At 35.5% G+C, this 20373-nt stretch overlaps 3 protein-coding genes across 4 annotated transcripts; 2 read left to right on the top strand and 1 right to left on the bottom strand.

The window, feature by feature from the left end:
* Positions 1-4044: 4044 nt before the first annotated feature.
* LOC132796692 (general transcriptional corepressor trfA) lies at positions 4045-7596 on the top strand. Of its 2 annotated transcripts, none has more exons than XM_060807947.1 (3): positions 4045-4254; positions 5627-5771; positions 6120-7596. In XM_060807947.1, exon 3 carries the CDS (start codon positions 6248-6250, stop codon positions 7160-7162), a length of 915 nt encoding a protein of 304 aa, XP_060663930.1. In that variant the 5' UTR covers positions 4045-4254; positions 5627-5771; positions 6120-6247; the 3' UTR covers positions 7163-7596. The 2 variants fall into 2 exon arrangements, with proteins under 2 accessions (XP_060663930.1, XP_060663929.1); XM_060807946.1 differs by having other exon boundaries at positions 5627-5807.
* Positions 7597-8507: 911 nt separating this feature from the next.
* Positions 8508-9007, bottom strand: LOC132796258 (uncharacterized). Its single transcript, XM_060807357.1, has one exon. It carries the CDS (start codon positions 8905-8907, stop codon positions 8572-8574), a length of 336 nt encoding a protein of 111 aa, XP_060663340.1. The 5' UTR covers positions 8908-9007; the 3' UTR covers positions 8508-8571.
* Positions 9008-17249: 8242 nt separating this feature from the next.
* LOC132796017 (uncharacterized) lies at positions 17250-18050 on the top strand. The gene is made up of 2 exons (XM_060807027.1): positions 17250-17500; positions 17571-18050. The coding sequence occupies exons 1-2, from the start codon at positions 17449-17451 to the stop codon at positions 17849-17851; spliced, it is 333 nt and encodes a 110-aa protein (XP_060663010.1). The 5' UTR covers positions 17250-17448; the 3' UTR covers positions 17852-18050.
* Positions 18051-20373: the final 2323 nt, after the last annotated feature.

Below are 20373 nucleotides of genomic sequence, written 5' to 3'. Positions count from 1 at the left end.
TACTTTTAAAGTTGGATTGGTAAATATGGAGAACTTTAATTATAGTCGTGTTTAAATATTCTACATGTTTTTTTCATTATATAAAAATATGAAGCAGCTAGAAATTTTTATTTGTTTTGTGCTAGGAGTTTGTTCGTGGTCAGCAATGATAACTTAAAGAAATGCGCTAGTTTTTATGAGGATTTTTGTTTTTGTTGTTGTCGTTGTTGAGAGAGCTTGGAATGCGTCACAAATGCAATTAAAATACAATTGGAAATGGTAAATGGGGCGAGCATTGTGCATGTTCATGCCACACCCACTCTCTCTCTCTCTCTCTCTCTCTCTAGCTCGTATCAAAAGCATCCAGACAAAAGCAAAGCAATGATGACGCCAGTCTCTGTCGCAGCATCGCAGCGAGTCGTTGACTCAACTTTAGCTTCATGCTTCATGTTGATTACGAGCAGCAACAGCAACAGCAGCAAAAGCAGTAGCAACCGCCGCAGTGGCTGTTGTGGCATGGCATCGACATGGCCTTCGCCCAGACTTGATGCCTCATGCCTCAATGCACTTGTCGCCGCCCGCCGTTTGGTGGCGCCACTTTGTCGCGACGCTTTTTATAATTGAAGCAAATTGTTAGCCTGCTTGGCATTCACTTGTCCCCAGCTCCCCCAACTTCCCCATCCTATCAAAGGGTAGTTTTTTTTTGTTGGGGTGGATTCCATTGGATGGATTTCCATCAGCAGTTGTCGTTGAGCTGAGCTTTGTGTTTACCCTGTGTTGCATTTTATCAGCTGCCTCGCATTTCCTGCCACTGTTTGCGCCGCATTGTCGCATTCCAATTACAAAACAATCATGATGAGCTCTAGATATTTGCAACACTTACACAACAACAGTTAGCAGAAGAGCCGTTCAACTGCTGCTCATTGGTTGCCCAGGCAATAGAACTCCCTCTTTAATCAGCATCTCTTACTTTTATATATATTTAAGCTAACTGAAAATTGCAGCTTATTGCAGTACAAATATAAATTAGTGTTCTTCCTTGCATATAACATATCAGACGAATACTTGTATCATAAACTACTCACATTTAAATAGAAGGTAAGATGATTTGTAAACATGTGTGTATAACATAGAACATTAAATTAAAGTAAAAATTGTGAAAAGTAAAATTTCTTTTCGACAATTTTTAGTATGCATTAAATTAATCTTGTTGAAGAAAAAATTTGATATTTTAAGGTACAAAATACCGAAAAAATACTGAAATATACCAAAAATTCTGAAGCATACCTAAACAAGTAAGAAAGCTACAGTCGAGTGTGCTCGACTGTGAGATACCCGCTACCCATTTTGAATAAAAGAAATATATTTTACGGTATTATATTTAAAACATACCAATTATACTACAAAAATACTAAAAATATATTTTGGGGTATTATTATTAAAATATACCAAATATACTAAAAATACTATATATTTTATATAAATGGTATATTTGGTTTATCGATATAGTATCGCATTCAAAATATACCATAGACGGCACAATATACCAGATTGCCGGCCAAAGCAAATTAGATCTCCGTGCAAACATAACAAATGCTGTTGAAAAAAAATTATAGCTCTATCTCTTATAGTCTCTGAGATCTAGGTGTTCATACGGACAGACGAACAGAAACACAGACGGACAGACGGACATGGCTAGATCGACTCGGGTGTTGACCCTGATCAAGAATATATATACTTTATAGGGTCGGAGATGCTTCCTTCAGCCTTTTACATACATTTCCTGCCGGCACAAAGTTATAATACCCTTCTACCCTACGGGTAGCGGGTATAAAAATACTGATATGTTTATAAGAAATATTGTATTATTGATAAAAATAGCTCTACAGATTTTAAGTCCTAACATTTTCTAATAATATACCAAAAATATACTAAAATACACTGATATAAGATTTGGTGTCAAAAATTATATCTCTACTAAATTTAAGCTACAACATAATCGAATACCCAAAAAACTGAAACATGCATAAATATACTAAAATATACTAAATTGCTCTCAAAAACTATAGCTTAGCTGAATTTAAGTTGCAACAGAAATATAATAATAGAAATATTGATAAAACTATAGCTCAACTAAATTTTAGCTACAAAAATAGTATACCCAAAAAATACTGAAAAATAGTAAAATATACTGGATTATACCGAACCCTACCGAAATTTATATTCGGTATATTAATATAACAATTGCTGTTAACATAACTTTTGCTGTAACGCTTGTAGATAGTCATATGAACAGACAGATTGGCAGAAAACTAATAGTTTTATAATATAATAATTATAACAATATTATAATCATACCATCCCAACCTACAGGTAAGGGATATTAAAACATGTTTTCAGTATTACATTTTAATACCGAATGTAAGCAAGTATTTTTGTATTGTACAATTTCTGCTCTGTCATATTCACATAAATTTGCAATAATTAATGCAATCCATGGTTAATAACTTAAGCTATTGATAGGCAGGCGGCAGAAGCAAAGGCTAATGCGAATGCCAAAGGCAGTTGATAGTTGTTGCTGGAATTTGTTGGGCTGGCAACTAAATGAACTAATTGAAATACAAGTTGAATACGAAGACTACGACTTGTAACTGACATTAACTGTGTCTTTGGTTGTGCTGCATATGTTTGTGCCACATTTGAGAGCCTCAAGCCTGTGGTTTGCTGCCTGCTTTGGTGACTAGTTAAGACGACCTCATCTGCTCGTTTCCTTCCTTTTGCATTTCGCATTTCGCATCTCGCACTCTGGGGTGTAGAATTTATCGTAGCAGGCGGTCAGTTAGTTCTCAGTGTGTTCTCTGTGTTTGATTTGGTGTCAGCTTTGGGCGCCAGCCGCAAATCCACTTAATGCACACACAAATACCCGAACGTGCCACACGCACAACACGTTGCAGCATAACTTGCAGCATTCGGTTTCTACTCCCTCAGTGTCTTGCTATTATTGGCGTCATTTGAGAGGGAGACATTGAGATTGAGAATGAGATTGGGATTGAGGGGCGATTGTCGCGCGCCAACTGCTATTTAAGGACTCTAAGGATACGCACACAAACACGCACACACACACATGCTGCACAAGGGAAGTCACTGCACTTGCAACTTAAGTTAACGCTTGCCTCAGTCTATATATGTAGATACATATATCTTCCATAGTATCTACAACTTCATGTGCATCTCGCATTGTATCTCTTAAATGTCCCTCTGGCTGTTTTCTCATTTTGATTGCAGCTGCTTTTACGATCTCTCTTTCTTTTTCTCTTTTTAAGTAACGTGCGACAAATTGAACAACCTAAGCTTGCCTTAGGTAGATCAAGGTTACAAAGATATAAGTGGAGAAAAATGACAATATTTGTCAGACCCAAAAAGACACAATTTACAATAATCTCATAAAGCAAAAAAGCATCATTTCATAATTGTGAATATAGTATTTATATCCATCACTTGAGTTCTGTCGCTTTATGATTCCAGAAAATGAAAATTTCGAAACTAAATTTCCAATATAGATTATAATCGTTGGCGTATAATATATATTTCATTTCGAACTTGTAATTTAAAATCCCAAATTGTAGTCGTGATTTATAATAAGAAAAAGCGAATCTATATGTGCTTATATACGTTTATTTCATATGGTATTTTTTAGTGCTTTTCTGTGGCGTAGTGTGACCAACCACATTGTGTAAGGACAAAAGGTTATGGAATTTAAAGTTTGATCAAGCTGCAAATATTGTTAATGTCGACTGAAAGGGAGCTTCTTGTCTTTCTTTTGAAAATGGGTAAATATAATCAAATGCTGTGAGAGCAAAAAGCTATTAATGCTAAACTCTATTTCCATCTCGCAAAATGTGCTGGTCTGAAGGTGGCTTTAAAATTCTATTGGAATTTTACAACTATGCCAAATGAACTATGCTAAAAATCAAAGATGTGATATTTTTTTTTTTAATTTCAACGATAGTTGAATTTAATAAGGGCTTTACAATTTGTATGGCCTTGCTCTAGATGTCTTCTGTCATTTCGAGTTGTGTCGAAGTAAACAGAATTCAACGAATTTCTTATAAAATTGTTTAGTTTTGTTTGATTTGGTTTGCAGACAAAAGTGATATTTCATAAAGATTTATGTAGAGCACAACGCTTGATTTCGGCGGTACAGAAAACAAAAAGACCATAGAAGAGTATACTCAAAACTAAAATAAAAACGAAAACGAAAAACTAAAAAGAACAGTAAGTATTGCGAGGCAACCCTCGCATACGCATGGGGTGGCAACCCTTCGTAAGTATTCGTTGTGTTGCCTTTAACCCTCGGGGCACTTACAGCACACTCATAAGTCACGCAATTTCAATTTCAATGATTTGGTTCGCACCTCATCACGAATCACGAACAGCTTTGGGGCTCTGTTCCCCTCTGTTCTGACGTCGCTTTTTATTTATTTAGAGCATAATGTTGTGGAGCATTATTGTTTCATAAATGAATTTTGGGTTTCAATGTGCCTGCGGTCACACTGGTTAGTAATATAAACAGATTTATTGTTGGGGTTATCATCGAATTAAAAAAACGGGTAAGAAGGGTTCCAAGCATGAATTCTTCTTGCCTTCTTAAATTGCCAATTTTGTATCTGATACATCGAATTATGCAACAATCTGGAGTCTTTTGTTCTTTATGGTATATTTAGCGTGCTGTAGTATGTCGAAATTTTTGTGGATTTTTCATTTTGTTGGTATATATTCGATTTACAATAATATCACTTTCGAACTATTCAGTTTTGGTATATTTATAGTATTTTGTTGGTATATATTGATTTAAGTAGTGGTGAAAGTCTTTCAAGTTTAACAATCTAGTTTATTTTGTTCTCTATGATATTTTTACCTTGAAGTAGTATGTCGTTATACCAAATAAGTATTTCGGTATATATATAAAATTTTATATATTCGATATATTTTGTCAATAATACTGTCTTCACGCTTTTCAATTTCGGTATATTTATAGTATATTGGTGGTATATGTTAGATATAATTTTGGCATATTTCTCGTACTTGTCTAGTATATATTAAATATATTTTTGATATCATTCTGGTATTTTGGTATATTATATATAGATTTAGCATATTTCTAGTATTTTGTTTGTATATTAGGTATATTTTTGGTATAATTCTAGTATTTTTCCGATATGTTAGATATATTAATATAATTATAGTATTTTGTTGGTATATATTGAGTATATTTTCTCTATTCTTAATGGTATAATTAGCTTAAAGTAGTATGACGTTTTAGCACTTAAGTGTTTTGGTATATTTCTAGAATTTTATCAGTATATATTGAATAGATTTTGACAATATTTTGTGGGTATATATTAGATATAGATTCGGCATATTTCTAGTATATTATAAGCATATATCAGATATATTTTTTAATATAATTCTAGTATTTTGTTGGTATATTAGATATGGTTTTGGTATATTTCTAGTATATTATCGGTATATATTGAGTATATTTTAACATTGAAGGCTTAAAAAAGAACATTTTCATTGGTAGAAGATAGAATATATTCGAATTCAATGTTATTACTGATATTTTTATACGTTTCACTATCCACAGCTAAATACACATAGATCGATTAATCAGGACAGATGAACAGCTTTCTGCTTCTCACAAGAAGCGTAATCGAAAGAGAAGGCTGCTGAAGATAGAGAGAGAGAGAGAGAGAGAGCGGAAGAGGAGATAAAAGAATTGTTTGAATCTAGTAAGTCAGCTGCATATTGTCGAATAAGTGATCGAGGTGAGTGAAGCAATTGTTATTCAGTCAGCAACTCAGACTAGCTACACTTGACAACAGACCAGACAACACAAAATTTGTACATTTTGGCTAACACATGCAAAAAAACACACACTGAACACAACAAAAAGAAAAAGATTTATATCAAATTAATAACTAAACAAAATTGAGTTTACAATTCTTGCGCACATAACCAAAAAAAAAAAAAACATAAACAAAATAAGACCAAAACCAAAAATACAAATTGTAAAACTAGAGTAGAAAGTAAACTGACGAAGGTATCAAAATCAATGGATAAATCGTTTTTAAATTCAGGTATTACGGCCCAGCAGCAGACGCAACATAAGACGTGTTCAGTGAAGCAGCAACAACATCGAGAGCAACAAAAAAGCAAAGCAACATCTGTTAAGAAAGCTCAATACGGCCGCAAAGCCAACGGCGTCATGCACATGGCGTCAGGGCATATGGAACGCAACATTACTCGCAATGCTGGCAATCGTCACAGCAATCAACAACAGCAGCAGCAGCAGCAGCAGCACAACACTCATACGCACCATGGGCTGGGCTTTGGACATGGCGACCACAATGATGGCAATGGCAACAACATGTCGATATTTTGCCGACACTTTGCCGATTATCCAAGCCATGGCAATTTGAGTGTGAACAATATGCGCTCCTGGTCCAGCTGGAGTCTACAGCAACAGCAGCCAGAGGATCAACAACAGCAGCAGCAACCACAACAGTTGGCCAGCAGCAACATTTGGTCGTCGGCAGCAGGAAATTTCGATATGCCATCGACACGATCGCATCAATTGAATGTACGAGCGCCAAGTTTTACGCCAGCTAGCGCCAGAGCTGCCACAAATACAGCTCTTGGTCTATCCTCTAGACGTGTGACCTATCAACAGCAACATCAGCAACATCATCAACATCAGCAGCAGCAAGAGCAACATCATCAACAGCAGCATCCACAGATCATGCCAAGTCAATCGCAACCACAATTGCCATCGCAGCATAATTCGCGTAATCTGACCGAACGTCAGAGCGGACGTCGTCAACAGTTGCCGGATCTATTTCAAACGGTTTTGAAACTGATGCGTGAACTGAATCGTTCGGTTAGCTATCCCGAAATAATTGGCATGCTATCGAATCGCTTGCAACGTTTGCCGGTGGAACTGAAGCGTCACATTCCGCACACGTTGCACGGCGCCGTTGTCAATGGATATTTGCGCAAGGATGGCAACTATTATACGCTACTCTCGGAGCAGGAGCAAAAGGAGATCATGAAACGCAACCAGGAGGCGGCCAAGCGGGCCAAGGAGCTCGAAAAGGAGCCGCTCTCATGGCGCATACGCTAGACGATGACGATGACGATGACGAAGAGTGTGCAGAGAGCAGATCAGAGACAACTAAGCTGCTATGTTGCTTCTTAGTTGCTCACTTTTGCTCTCACTCTCTCAAATCTCACTCTGCTGACTCTGAAGAAGTTCAATACTTGTTGACATATTTTTTTTTCACGTGCGTTTCAATCTCTTGTCTGCCCCCTCCCCTTAGAGATCGATGAGTCCAACGAATGGAACATACATATATATTTATATAGACGAAATCACTCCACGTATGATATACCACACTACTTAACATACAATATGACTATCATATATAGAAGACAGCTGCGCTGCCGCCGCCGAGAGACGTTTAGAGTATTGCTCTGAAATTTAAGTTATTATTTTTAAAGACATTCCAATTGTGGCAAACCCATCGTGTAAAATAAAAAATTGTAGTTCGATGCAACTTGTAATTGACGCTGTCTTTTATTTGTATTTTGCCAACGATCTAAGTTAATCAATTAAACAAGTAAGAAAGCTATAGTCAATAAGACCATGTTCTGAGACTTTACCTAATAATATACCGAACAAATATATATTATATCATATTCTATTTCATTCAAAATATACCATAGGACACACAATATACCGCATAATATACCAAAGGTTAAATATACTGAATTGATATAGTACCACATTCAAAATATACCATAGAGCAAAAAGTATACCAAAAATTATACCGAGAATACATCAAGGGTTGTATTTAATATATATCTATATAGAACTTCATATAAAATATACTAAATAATATACCGCAAAAATACTGAAATGTGTCGAAGGCCAAATTTTATGAATCGATATAGTAATACTATCAAAATATGATATAGAGTGTAAAATATACCAAATAATATACCAAAAATACTAAAATATACCGAATATCATATTAGACAGATTAATATAATATGTCATAAAGTACAAAATATACCAAATTACATACCGAAAAATGTTAAAATATACCGAGGGACGTATTTGATATATCGATGTAATACTTCATTCAAAAAATACAAATTAATATACTGAAAAACTACTAAAATGTGCCGATAACCATGCAAAATGTCTCATAAAGTGCAAAATATACGAAATAATGTACCGAAAAAATATGAAAATATACCGAAGGTTATATTTGATAAATCGATATAGTACTACATTAAATACTACATCAAATAGTAAAAAATAATAGTAAAAAGACCTTATATATATATATATATATATATATATATATTCAAAGTAGAATACAAAATATATCATCCAAAGTTATAATACTACCTTCTACTATGGGTAGCGGGTATAAATAAAAGTTCGATTTAAAACAGCTTTTTCAAGATTTTTTTTGTTGCCTATTTATTTAGTTTGCTACTAGAAATTTCGCTCTGTCGTCGATGTCAAATGGTTTTCTCCTGCCAACTGTCCACATTTTGATGCGTTGAGCTTCCTTGCTCTTGCGGCTCACGCTGCTCATTTGGCTCCGAATGACTCGGGACGATTGAGTAGCGATAATTGCGTACTTTCAGATAGCCATAGATGATGGCATCGTGCAGATTGACAGTTATCTGGCGTTTTAGCTCCTCATCAGAGCGCTCCAGACGCTCGGAAACGGCCTCGACGATCTCATGCTGGGTCAAAGGCCGATCCGATTCGGCAATCACATTCAGTATGTTGGTGAATAGATGGGGAATAAGTTTACGCCTTGGCGCCTGATTTGGATTATTCTGTCGCATCTTAGAGGAGCCCCCAAAAGCAGGACACCAAGAGTCAGAGATCGAAGTTAGATAGTTTGTTAGCCGAATTGAAAATGAAAATGAGGCATTGCTATATGACAGCTCGACTTTATAGAATACTAGATCAAATGGAGTACAAATATATTCCTTAAATCTTTTAAAGCTAAGTATACACTTTAAAGATATAAAGTACTAAATAAAGTATGCAAAGCGTTGTAAATATTCCTAAAAACTTCGAAATATAAGTAAACAAAAACTATTCACTTTAAAGTTATAGATAGAATACTAAATTAAGTATGCAAAGCGTTGTAAATATTCCTAAAATCTTTCACTTTAAAGTGAAAGTCATTTACGGCGGCAAGTAAATAAAGTTGTTCAGTTTGAATTATGACATTCGAGGATTTTGCAGTAAAATTGTGTGCTCACTGTTGAAATTCGGGATTATTTTGAAGCTGTCACTGAGACACTTGAAGTGACTGCTGGCATTTCCAGCAGAACGAAAGCAAAGGCAACAATGCGGTTTCCATTTCGTTTGGCAAGCCACAACAGACCAACAGACGGACAGACAGACAGACATACAGACAGACGGAGAGACAGTTAAATGGTCAGGACTGTGACAGAGGCAGGAATGATATCGATTGGTAGTTAAAGTCGCGTTGCAAGAGCAGAGGGTAAATTGTTTTGGGGGCTGTTTGGGTAATAAACTACGACTACAAATGCGGGCAACGACTCAACGACTCGACAAAGAATCTCAGACTCGCAAAATTTGCATAAAGTGATGCGAGGGCGCGACAGCTACAGATGCAGATACAGATACAGCTACATAGATATATGAAAGAGAGAGAAAGATCTCTCAATGTTTGGGGAACGCTGCCTCGTCATTGTTGTTATGGTCTTGTTGCTTGTTGTTGTTGTGTCTGGCACGTGTCACACGGAAATTTCGATAGCAGTGAGTTTTGAACGGACGACGCCATAACACAATAACCACAGCCGCAGTCTGATTGAAATCAGTTTGAGTGCCAGCGCATTTATCTAACAGATACAGATACAGATACAGCTATAGCATATCAAATTGAGTTGCATAACTGCTGCTGCTGCAACTGCACCCCCCATAATTGTAGGGTCATAAGAGACGCACTGCTAACTTTCCTCCCCCTCTCTCTCTCTCCACCCCCTCGTAATCTCTTTCTCTCCTATTGTCCCGTCGCTAATTGTATCTGAGATACAATACAAATCCAAACTGTCGACCAACTGTCGCACAGTGGGCACTTTGACTAACTTTTAATTGATATATGTATATACATATATTTTTTCAAATTTGCAAATTGAAGCTTATTGATAGCTTTGTGATACCCTGGAAATTGCAATATGAAGGACATGATCAATAAATACTAAATACTGAAATATTAATATACTAAGATACTAGAATACTAATATACTAAGACATTAAGATATTAAGATGCTAAGATACTAAGATACTAAGATACTAAATACTGAAATATTGAAATACTGAAATACTAAACACTGAAACACTGAAATACTGAAATACTAAATACTAAAATACAAAAATATTAATCACTAAATGTTAAATACTGAAGTATTAAAATACTAAATACTGAAACATTAAATACTAAAATACAGAAATACTAAACACTTAAATTACTGAAAGACTGAAATACTGAAAAACTAAATACTAAATATTCAATACTAAATACTAAATAATAATTACTAAATATTGAAAGACTTAAATACTGAAATACTAAATACAAAATAGAAATACTAAATACGTAAATTCAGAAATATTAATCACTAAATACTAAAATACTAAATAAAATAATACTAAATTATTTATACAAAATACTGAAATATTGATATATTAAATACTTAATGCTGACATATTAAATACTAAATGGTGAAATATTGAAATACTAAAAACTGAAATACAAAATACTGAAATACAAAAGGTTCATCACTAAATACTGAAATACTAAACACTTAAATACTGAAATACTAAAAAACGAAATACTAAATATTCAATACTTAATAATAGTTACTAAATACTGAAAGACTTAAATACTGAAAAACTAAATTCAAAATAAAAATACTAAATACTGACATTCAGAAATATTAATCACTAAATACTAAAATACTAAATAATGATTACTAAATACTGAAAGACTTAAATACTGAAAAACTACATTCAAAATAAAAATACTAAATGCTGGAGTTCAGAAATAAGAATCACTAAATACTGAAATACTAAATAATAAAATACTGAATTACTTTATACATAAAACTGAAATATTAAAATATTAAATACTTAATGCTGACATATTAAATACTAAATGGTGAAATATTGAAATACTAAACACTAAATATTGAATTAGTAAACACTAAATACAGGATATTTCCTATCGCTTTGAGCTTAAGCGCCTTGCCCGTTTAGATTTTAATTAGCGATATTGCTAGCAGTGTCCACTGTTTTCTTTTTTTTTTTTGTGAGGTGGACATCTGGACAAACGGTTTTGGTGCCCCTGGCAACAAGCAGCAGCACTCCCATTTACTGTGCTGTGCTGTGCTGTGCTGTGCAGCTGTCCAAGTTGATTAGCAACTTTTCGCGCTTCAGCTTCAGCTTGTTGACAGGGCCAAAAACTTTTGTTTCATTTCCATTCCATTTTCCATTTTCATTTCCATTTGCCTGATATTATTTGGCTGAGCGCATTGCGTTCGGTTGCGTTGCGTTCCGTTGCTCTCGTCTATGTTTAATTATGACTGACACTGTTGGCCAGGCCAACACATTTCAGCACTTGACTCCCTCTCCGTCACAGTTGCTCCCCTTAAGAGCATCAGCAGCAGCAGCAAGTTTGCCTAATCTGGCGCAAGTGATTAGGCTAAGCTCCAAATGTGTCTAGTAACAATTAAAACCAGCTCAAAGGCTTTCGCCCCTCTCTCTCTCTCTCCAACTGCCAACTCTAAATGTCCCACACGTCGACCGTCGACCGTTCGCGATTAAAGCAAAACTTTTATGGGATTTTAGCCACCGCCGTTCGTCGTCCGTCACCCGTCTTCCGCTCAGCTTTGTAAGCCAAGAATTATGGCATGCAATCAGGCAAGAAGCATCGAGCATCTTGGCCATGATGTAACGCAAGAAATATAATTTATTTTACGTTTAGCTCGGCAAACGTGTCCCATTCCCACTTCCTACTCCGATTCCGTCTCTGACTCCGTTTTCGTCTCCGTCTCTGACTGCCATTGAAGCGTATAAGTGCCGGAGTCGTAGCGCCGTTCCTCCTGGTCAATAACTGGCGTATGGCCTCCGCCTTTGTTCACCACGGAGGCGGGGGCGTGGCACACACACACACACTCGCATACAATGGCGTCGCTTTGACGTTGGCGACGCTGACATCAGCCTTTTAATGCCCCATCGCCGAAGCGTCGCAATTTCTGACGTCCAAATTGCCCCACAGTGGCGTCGCTTTCAAAGGGACCAAATAAAAGAAATTCATTGCTTTTGTTTGTATTTGAAAGCGTCGCTAGTTCTATTCAACATTTATATTCTTTATTTTCTTAAGCAATTAACTATTTCACATTTAAGCAATACTTTGCTCTTTAAAGAATGGAAATGCATTAGTTTTCAATATCCCAACAAGATTTACCACAAATGAAGAAGAAACTGTTGTGAAAGAAAATATTAAGCATTATGTCTTAGTTTTCAATATCCCAAAGAGATAAACCATAAATAAAATCTGATCACATTGTTATATTTCTTCCTTGTTGTAGCTTTGTACCTCCAGGAATTTTATGTAACAGGCAGAAGATAAAAATTGTGAAAGTTAGTAAAGACAAACTTTAGTATGGCCAAATACATATGTGTCTTTTTTGCTTTGTCTAACTATTTGGTATATACGCTTTATGGTATATTCTGAATGTAGTGTTCTATCAATATACCTAAAATAGCCTTTGTTATATTTTGAGTATTTTTGATATATGTATATTAATTTGATATATTTTAAAATTGACACCGCATTGCGAAAATATACCTCAAATAGCCTTTGGTATATTTCTAGTAGTTTTGAGCTACACTAATTTGGTATATTTAAAATGAATATCGCACTGCGGGTATCTTACAGTCGAGTATACTCCACTGTAGCTGTGAGTGTGGCAAATTGTTGTCGAAGAAAACATTGAATCGTACAAATTTAAATCATAAAATATCAATTTGAGTATGAAATGTTATGAATAAGTAATGAAAATTCAGCAACAACTTATTTACATAAGATTGTATTGACTTAATATGTTTAAAGATCAATATATTCTAAGAAAATCGAATATTCCATTTCTTGAAAACATGTTTCAATATAAATTCCAAAACTAAAATTAATGAATGAATATTTATATTACTAATTCTTATTTTCAGAAACTATCAACTCCAAAAAAAAATGTTGTTTTCAAACTTTTTAATTCGTTTTATTTAAATTAAACAATTTAAGTCTTTCACAAGCTGAAGACCTTGCAGCCATTGCTTAATCAATAGTGTTAGTTTTAATTTCAATTATAGTTAACCTTTTTAAATAAATAAATAAGTCTTCCACAGTACTCAGCAATCTCGAGCCCTTTGAGTAACCACAATTGACGACGCCTCTGGGTCGCAGTTTTACGAGTTGAAAGTGAAGCTGCAGCACAAAAATAATAATACGAGCTCAAAGCGAAAAACTTTCTATAATTTTTATGTTATGTTGGAATGTATATCGTAGTTTCATCCCAGCAGCCGTACAATGTGAATGGACTCCCAAGCTATAGCTATCCAGGGATTGCACTTGGAGTGTCGATTTGTTGTAGTTGTAGTTGTTTTTGTTTTTGTTATTGCTCCTTCAGATTTATCAATGGACAGCACGCAACAACAAAAAGTTGCGTGCACCACGAATAAGTAGAGAAAGAATAGAGGGAAATGGTCAGACACCCTGACTATATGCGTTACTAATCTAATTTGCAGTTATTGGCGGCCAGATTAGAGTGTCGGCCACATATGTGTGTAATGCGTATCGCGTGCCTCTCGAAACAGATTTCATTTTGTACTGTATTGCCTATAATATGACGGCACATCGGGGGGGCAAAGCAAAAGAGAAAAACATCGCCTCACAGCCACTGGCATACATTAGTCTAAGCTGTGCAAGTGCAAAACATAATGAAAATGATGTCAGTTTGATAAGATTTCGCCGTGGGGCGTGAGTATTATTGATGTTTAGTTGCTCTCTTCTATGTGTCTGTGTGTGTGTGTTTGCGTACAGAAATTCGCATGTTATATGAAAAGTTTTGCTGCTTAAAGTTGCCACAAACGAAACTTGTGCGCCACATGGCTCGTTATCTTGTCGAGTGTGGGCGTCGTATTACAGTTTGTATAACAATTTCATTAATGCCAAATATGCAAAGTACAAGCACATAAAATGTGTTTAAATGTAAATAATCTTGTTGAGGAGTATGCATAACAGTAAAATTATGTAGTGCAGTCTATTGTCTTGTATAACAGTTATCCAAATAGTATTTAGATTTGTCTGTATAACTTGACTTGTATTACAGTTAGTAAAGTTATCGAAATAATATTTACAAGTACATGTATTACTTGCCTTGTATAACAGTTAGCAAAGTCATTCGAATAATATTTAGTTTTGTGTGTATAATTTAACTTGTATAACAGTTAATAAAGTTATTCAAATAATATTTAGTTTTGCTTGCATAACTTCACGTGTATAACAGTTAGTAAAGTTATCCAAATAATATTTAGATTTGCCTGTATAACAGTCAATTCAATACGAATAAAAGATATGACACTTATTTATTTATTTTTTTTTTTTCATTCAAAAAATTTTCAAAGAAAAAACTCAGATAACTTTATAATTTGAATTTAAATTTTTAGTTTGATTAGCTGGTTTAGAAAAATATAGTATTTTATTTTTAATTACCACAGTATTAAACTTAAAATAAAAAATTTTTTATCACTTCAGCCTGAAGTTAGTATAATGTTAGGCGATCTACTAAATATAGTTTTTGCTATATTTTTTTGACATAGTTTTCCTAACACATGTATAACAGTTTTGAATTGTATAACAACTGTTATACAGCATACCTAGTGTTTCAAAGTAAATAAATTCGCTTGGCAACTTCGAGTAATTTCTCAAGTCTATATTTTAGCAATCAAAAATCCAATGTATTTTTGCAACATTTGATGCTTTGGGTGAATTGTACGCATATCGTGCCGCTTTCTCTCCTTAGTACCTCCACACTTGTCTATGCCTAGGGAGAGCGGCCTGTCATGTCTGTAACGGGAGCACTGTCAAAGTGTCAACGCAGCAAATGGCAATCGGGTGAAGGCAAAGGGCGGCAACGAGCAACGAGGCAACTTTCAACTGGCCACTGACAGCGCCTATCAAATTAAGCAAAACAAAATTGCATTATGCCAGAAAGTAGCATACACAATGCAAGCTACAGTAGAGGGAAAGGGATACACTGGATTAGAGATAGAGCGCAGAGAGCAGAGCAGAGGAGAGGGGGAGGTGCACATGTGTCGGCACAACCAAAATTATTCATTGCACAATGCGGTCCAGACAATTTATGCTAATCAACATCAATCGATTTGCATGCCATGCATATGACCGAAGCATAAAAGCTGGAAAGGCCAGTTCAGCTCCTCCTAACCGATAGATAGCAACATTGTGAAGCTGTCTCGCTCTCTCTCTCGCTCTCTCTATCTATCTATTGCTCTAGGGTTTGGGCTTCAGGGTTCCAGGCTTTACTGCCTGTTTATTGGGCGGTTCTGTGGGCTGCGGTTCAATGGACATTTCAGGCATTTCGCAAAGTGGGTGTTGATATTAATGTTCGAGTATGCCAAAGTGGACAATCACTGCATGTGGGTGGGTAATTGCATATAACGAAGTGAACGGCTTCTTCTCCTTCTCCACATTGTGAGTGTCTAGTGACGCTGGTGATGGCGAGCTGATGCTCGCTACCCTCAGCTGCTGGTTGACTATAGCAACAGCAATAATTTGCAAATGTTTGAGAACAAAAAAATAAGAAGGGAATATACGGGGAACGAGAACAACGATGCTACGTTGCTCTACAATCTGTGTGCACTTTATTAAATAGAAAAAATTTAATAAACAACTGTTTTTCAACAGAGTATAACAGTTTTGAAATGTAGTATAACAGTTTAGGTTAAGTTCAAGTATTTACGTAATACGCAAAATTTCAGTTTATATTAACTATAATATAAACAGTATAAATCTAAACAGTATAGCAGTTTTGTTTGAATACGTATCTTTAGTTTATACAAACAATTTTAGGTTATAAATTGTATAACAGTTGATTACAACAGTATGTGCGCCAATCTGCTTTACTAACTGCAAAGTAAAGCAATGCCAGTCTGTGCACACATTTAACTTTTATAGTGTATAACAGTATAACAGTTGATTTTAACACATTATGTGAGGCGCTCCGTTTCACTTCCTGAAAAAATAAAGGACAAACAATCTACACGTATGTTGTATATCCGTATAACAATTTGTATAACAGTTTCACAATCGTGCAGCAATCTCTTTTAATATCTGCATAACAAATGCAAACCTGTGCAAACATTAAACTATTATAATGTATAACAGTATAACAGTTGATTACAACAGTATGTGAGGCACTCCGCTTTACTTCCAGCATAAAAGAGAAGTGCAAACACACACATATGGACAATCTGTATGTTGTATAACAGTATAACAATTTTTATAACAGTTTCGCATATCAACGCAAAGCACGCATAGGCAAAACACAAGTGCCAATGCCAAACCCCTATCCGAGAATCGAAGCTGAACTCAACCAACCCGCACAGACAACAGATAGCGAGCACCACTGCAAAGAGTTTGTAGTTTTATAGTACTACTATACATACATACATACTATATGTAACAAATATGCAGCACACATGTTGTCATAATCATCATCATCATCATCATGATGGTGAGGCGTGCTCATGAATTTACACAGTATTGCAAATGAACTTGCCCCACCTGCAACGAACACACAGATACACACACACACGACATGCCACACAATTGAAACGACAAAAAATGTAAAATAGAAAAATAAAAGAGATTTTGGTGTGGATTGTGCAAATTTACTTCAATTCCGCTGTGTGCGTGGACAATTTTGTAAATTTGATTTGGCTCGGGGAAAATGCGGTAAACGAGAGAGAGAGAGAGAGAGCGAACATTTGAAACATTGAAAATGGAAAAACAATTGAATATGTTTATGTTGCGTATTTCGTAGCAGGCAACGAACTATACTTTCGCTAAATATGCACAATAAAGCCAGTCAGCAAATACGTTTCGAGTTAGAACAAAATCGATTGTTCATTTTAAACACAGTTCAATTCTCAATTTGTGAAACGAAATTGTACATTCAAAATTGTAGCCAAAAGGCATAAATAATATAACAAAGTATTGATCAATTAACATAGCAAAAAGAACACATCACAATTTTACCAAAATCTTAGTGATAATGCTCAAGGATCAGCCGACATTCAAAGAGGTGGCCAAGGTCTTTATAGTTGGTAAGTTTGCTGTACAACAATAACTACAACTAATGTGTATTTATATATACTTGATTTCGATTTCGATTAGGATTAGCATTACGTTCGTATATTGCCGATGGCGATGGACAGCAGCGTCGCACCTGCTTCGGTCACGAGCTGTCGCGTCGCATTTGCATCGCCGCCAATCGCCATCGACCGAGCACGCGTTATCGCCTGCTGAAGTTCATGTCGCCGGAGCGTCTCAAGGACTACGATATGCGTCACAAGGAGCAACGTGATCTCAGGCAAGTGGCTCACGAATTTGCCAGCAAAAGTGGACGTGATGGCGGTGGAGATGCGACGCCATTAAATCAAAAGCACAATCAGTAATTGGCGATGCCCAGAAAAATGTAAAATATAATATAGAAAAGTCGCGTGTAGAACTCTAGCTTCAGTTTTTTTCTTTGGAAAGATATCCATATTTGATTGTGATCACATACAAATTTTAAAAATTGTTTAATAATTAACAAACAATCTGGTATATTTTGTATATCGATATACCAAATATAGTTCTTGGTGTATTTTGGTATTTTGTTGGTATATTAATTTCATATACAGTAATACCTACTAAAGCACTTTTTATTACAATCCGAAATTTGCCATTCAGTAAATCAAGCTAAGAGCTGGAATTTACAAAATGGATATCATTTTGACAAACAATTCGGTATATTTTGCACTTTATGGTATGTTTTAAATGTAATATGTCGATATATTTAATGTAGGTTTTTTTATTTCTTTATTTTGAATCTGTACAATATATTTAAAGTAGCTTAAAAACACAACAGGGATAGCATATATAAAAAATAGATTACATTATAGATTTTGGTATTCTGCTATGTTTTGGTATATTGTTTTGGCACAAAAAAAAGGCAGACTGTAGCTTTTTTACTTGTTTTTTTTTCTTCAATCTGAAAATAGAGTTCGCAATTAAGTAAATCGTGCCAAGAATGTTTGAGAAATTATTTTAATCTGGTATGTTTTATACTCTGAATTTAGGAGAATATCGATATTCGGTATATTTAAGTATGTTGTTGGTATATTAATTCGACATATAATAATACCGACTGTAGCTTAATTTTCCTTTTGTAATTTGCTGTAATTTGCAAAATGCAAATTAAATACAGATCTCATAAGTTGTTTTATTTTGTCCAGCAATGTGGTATATTTTAATGTAGTAGTATACTAATACACTAAATACAGCTTTTGATATATTTTAGTATATAATTGATATATTAATTGGGCATATAATAATAGCTGGTATAATTTGAATGTAGTAGTATCGATATACTAAATATAGCTTTTGATATATTTTAGTATATTATTTGTATATTTTAAATGTAGTAGTATCGATATACTAAATATAGTTTTTGGTATATTTTACTATTTTCATGGTATATCTGTGGTATATTTCTAATGTAGTAGTATATCAATATACAATACTAAATATAGTTTATGATATATTTTAATATACAATAATATCGACTACATATTTCATACTCGCTTTTTTATTGCAATCCGAAAATGGGGTTTGCAATTAAGTAAATCATGCTATGAGCTGTAATTTGCAACATCCTTGTTGGACCACATGTGGCAAGTTCGTCCATTTGTCCGCCTGTCTTTCTGTCTGTCTGTGTGATTGTTCAACCGAATCCTTTCTACTACTTTCTGTGCACAAGCGTGCAGAACTTTCGGCAATGAACTTCGAGCGGGAAGCGGATCGAAGAGAGCGGAGATGGAGACGGAGACGGAGGCGGAGGCTAGCCTAACATATCCTGGCCAGGATATGCACATGAGTGGCAACTTCTTTACTTCAGCGTGCGTGTCTGTGAGCTTGAGCATTTTGTAAAGCTTTTGTGCCTGCTTAATTGTGCGCAAGGACAACAGCATGGCTAGAAGAAAGAGAGAGGGAGGAGGGTGGAGGGAGGCGAAGAATGGTTGCACTTGCATAATTTTTGCAATTGTCGCTAGGCAGAGAGCCGCAACCCATAACATAACTTGCTGCCAGGCAGACAACTACGACAACTTGCAACAAGGAGCATAGCTTTGTCCTTGCCCAGGTGCACATTGCTTGCCGGCTGCTTGCCACAGCAACAACTTCATTTGTGCCAACGTGCAACGTGCAATGTGCAACTGGCAACTTGGCAAAACTTTTGAGTGTAAATAATTGTCAGAGCTCTCTCTCTCTCTCTCTCTTCCTCTCTCTCCATCTCCATTTCCCAAGCTAAAAAAGAAATACAACCGCAAAAATTCTGCAGCAGGTTTTTAGCCATTTTATGGTGCAATGTGTATGTGTGTGGAAAGTGTTTCCTTTTTCTTCTATGGTGCTCAGCATTTATGGATATTTATATGCTCTGTGGCGACAGCACCTTGCTCTCCTTGCTCCTTGCTCCTTTTTGTTGTGCTGTGCTGCAGCTCCCAATTAGTCGCGTTGTGGATAAACGTCGTCATGTCAGACTTTTCCTTTTCTCTCTCGCTCCCGCTCTCTCTCTCTCTTGCTCTCTCTGGCCATCTGTCACCATCAGACGCAAAACTTGGCCAGCAATTCAATTGTTGTTGCCCACACAGCAGCTGCGTGTGCTTGTTGTGGTATTTGTTATCGAAATGACAGCGAACTGTGCTTTGCAACACTCTTTGCCAAATTATACCACACTGCCAACAGCATAATATGTAAACGTATACCCTATGTGGCTTAAGAAGATTCAAAGGGTGGTTTGTGTACATAGTTTTGTAGTTCAATAAGTTGTCGTCAAGCTTATTATAAGAAAGTCTATCGATAAAGCTAAGTAAATTCAGTTCAATTTAAAGTCATTAGTGTAAGACATCTAAAATAAATACCAAAAATTAATCAGGCT

The sequence above is a fragment of the Drosophila nasuta genome, chromosome X, assembly GCF_023558535.2.
Source record: "Drosophila nasuta strain 15112-1781.00 chromosome X, ASM2355853v1, whole genome shotgun sequence".
Taxonomy (NCBI): domain Eukaryota; kingdom Metazoa; phylum Arthropoda; class Insecta; order Diptera; family Drosophilidae; genus Drosophila; species Drosophila nasuta.
This window is presented reverse-complemented; position numbering and strand designations above follow the sequence as displayed.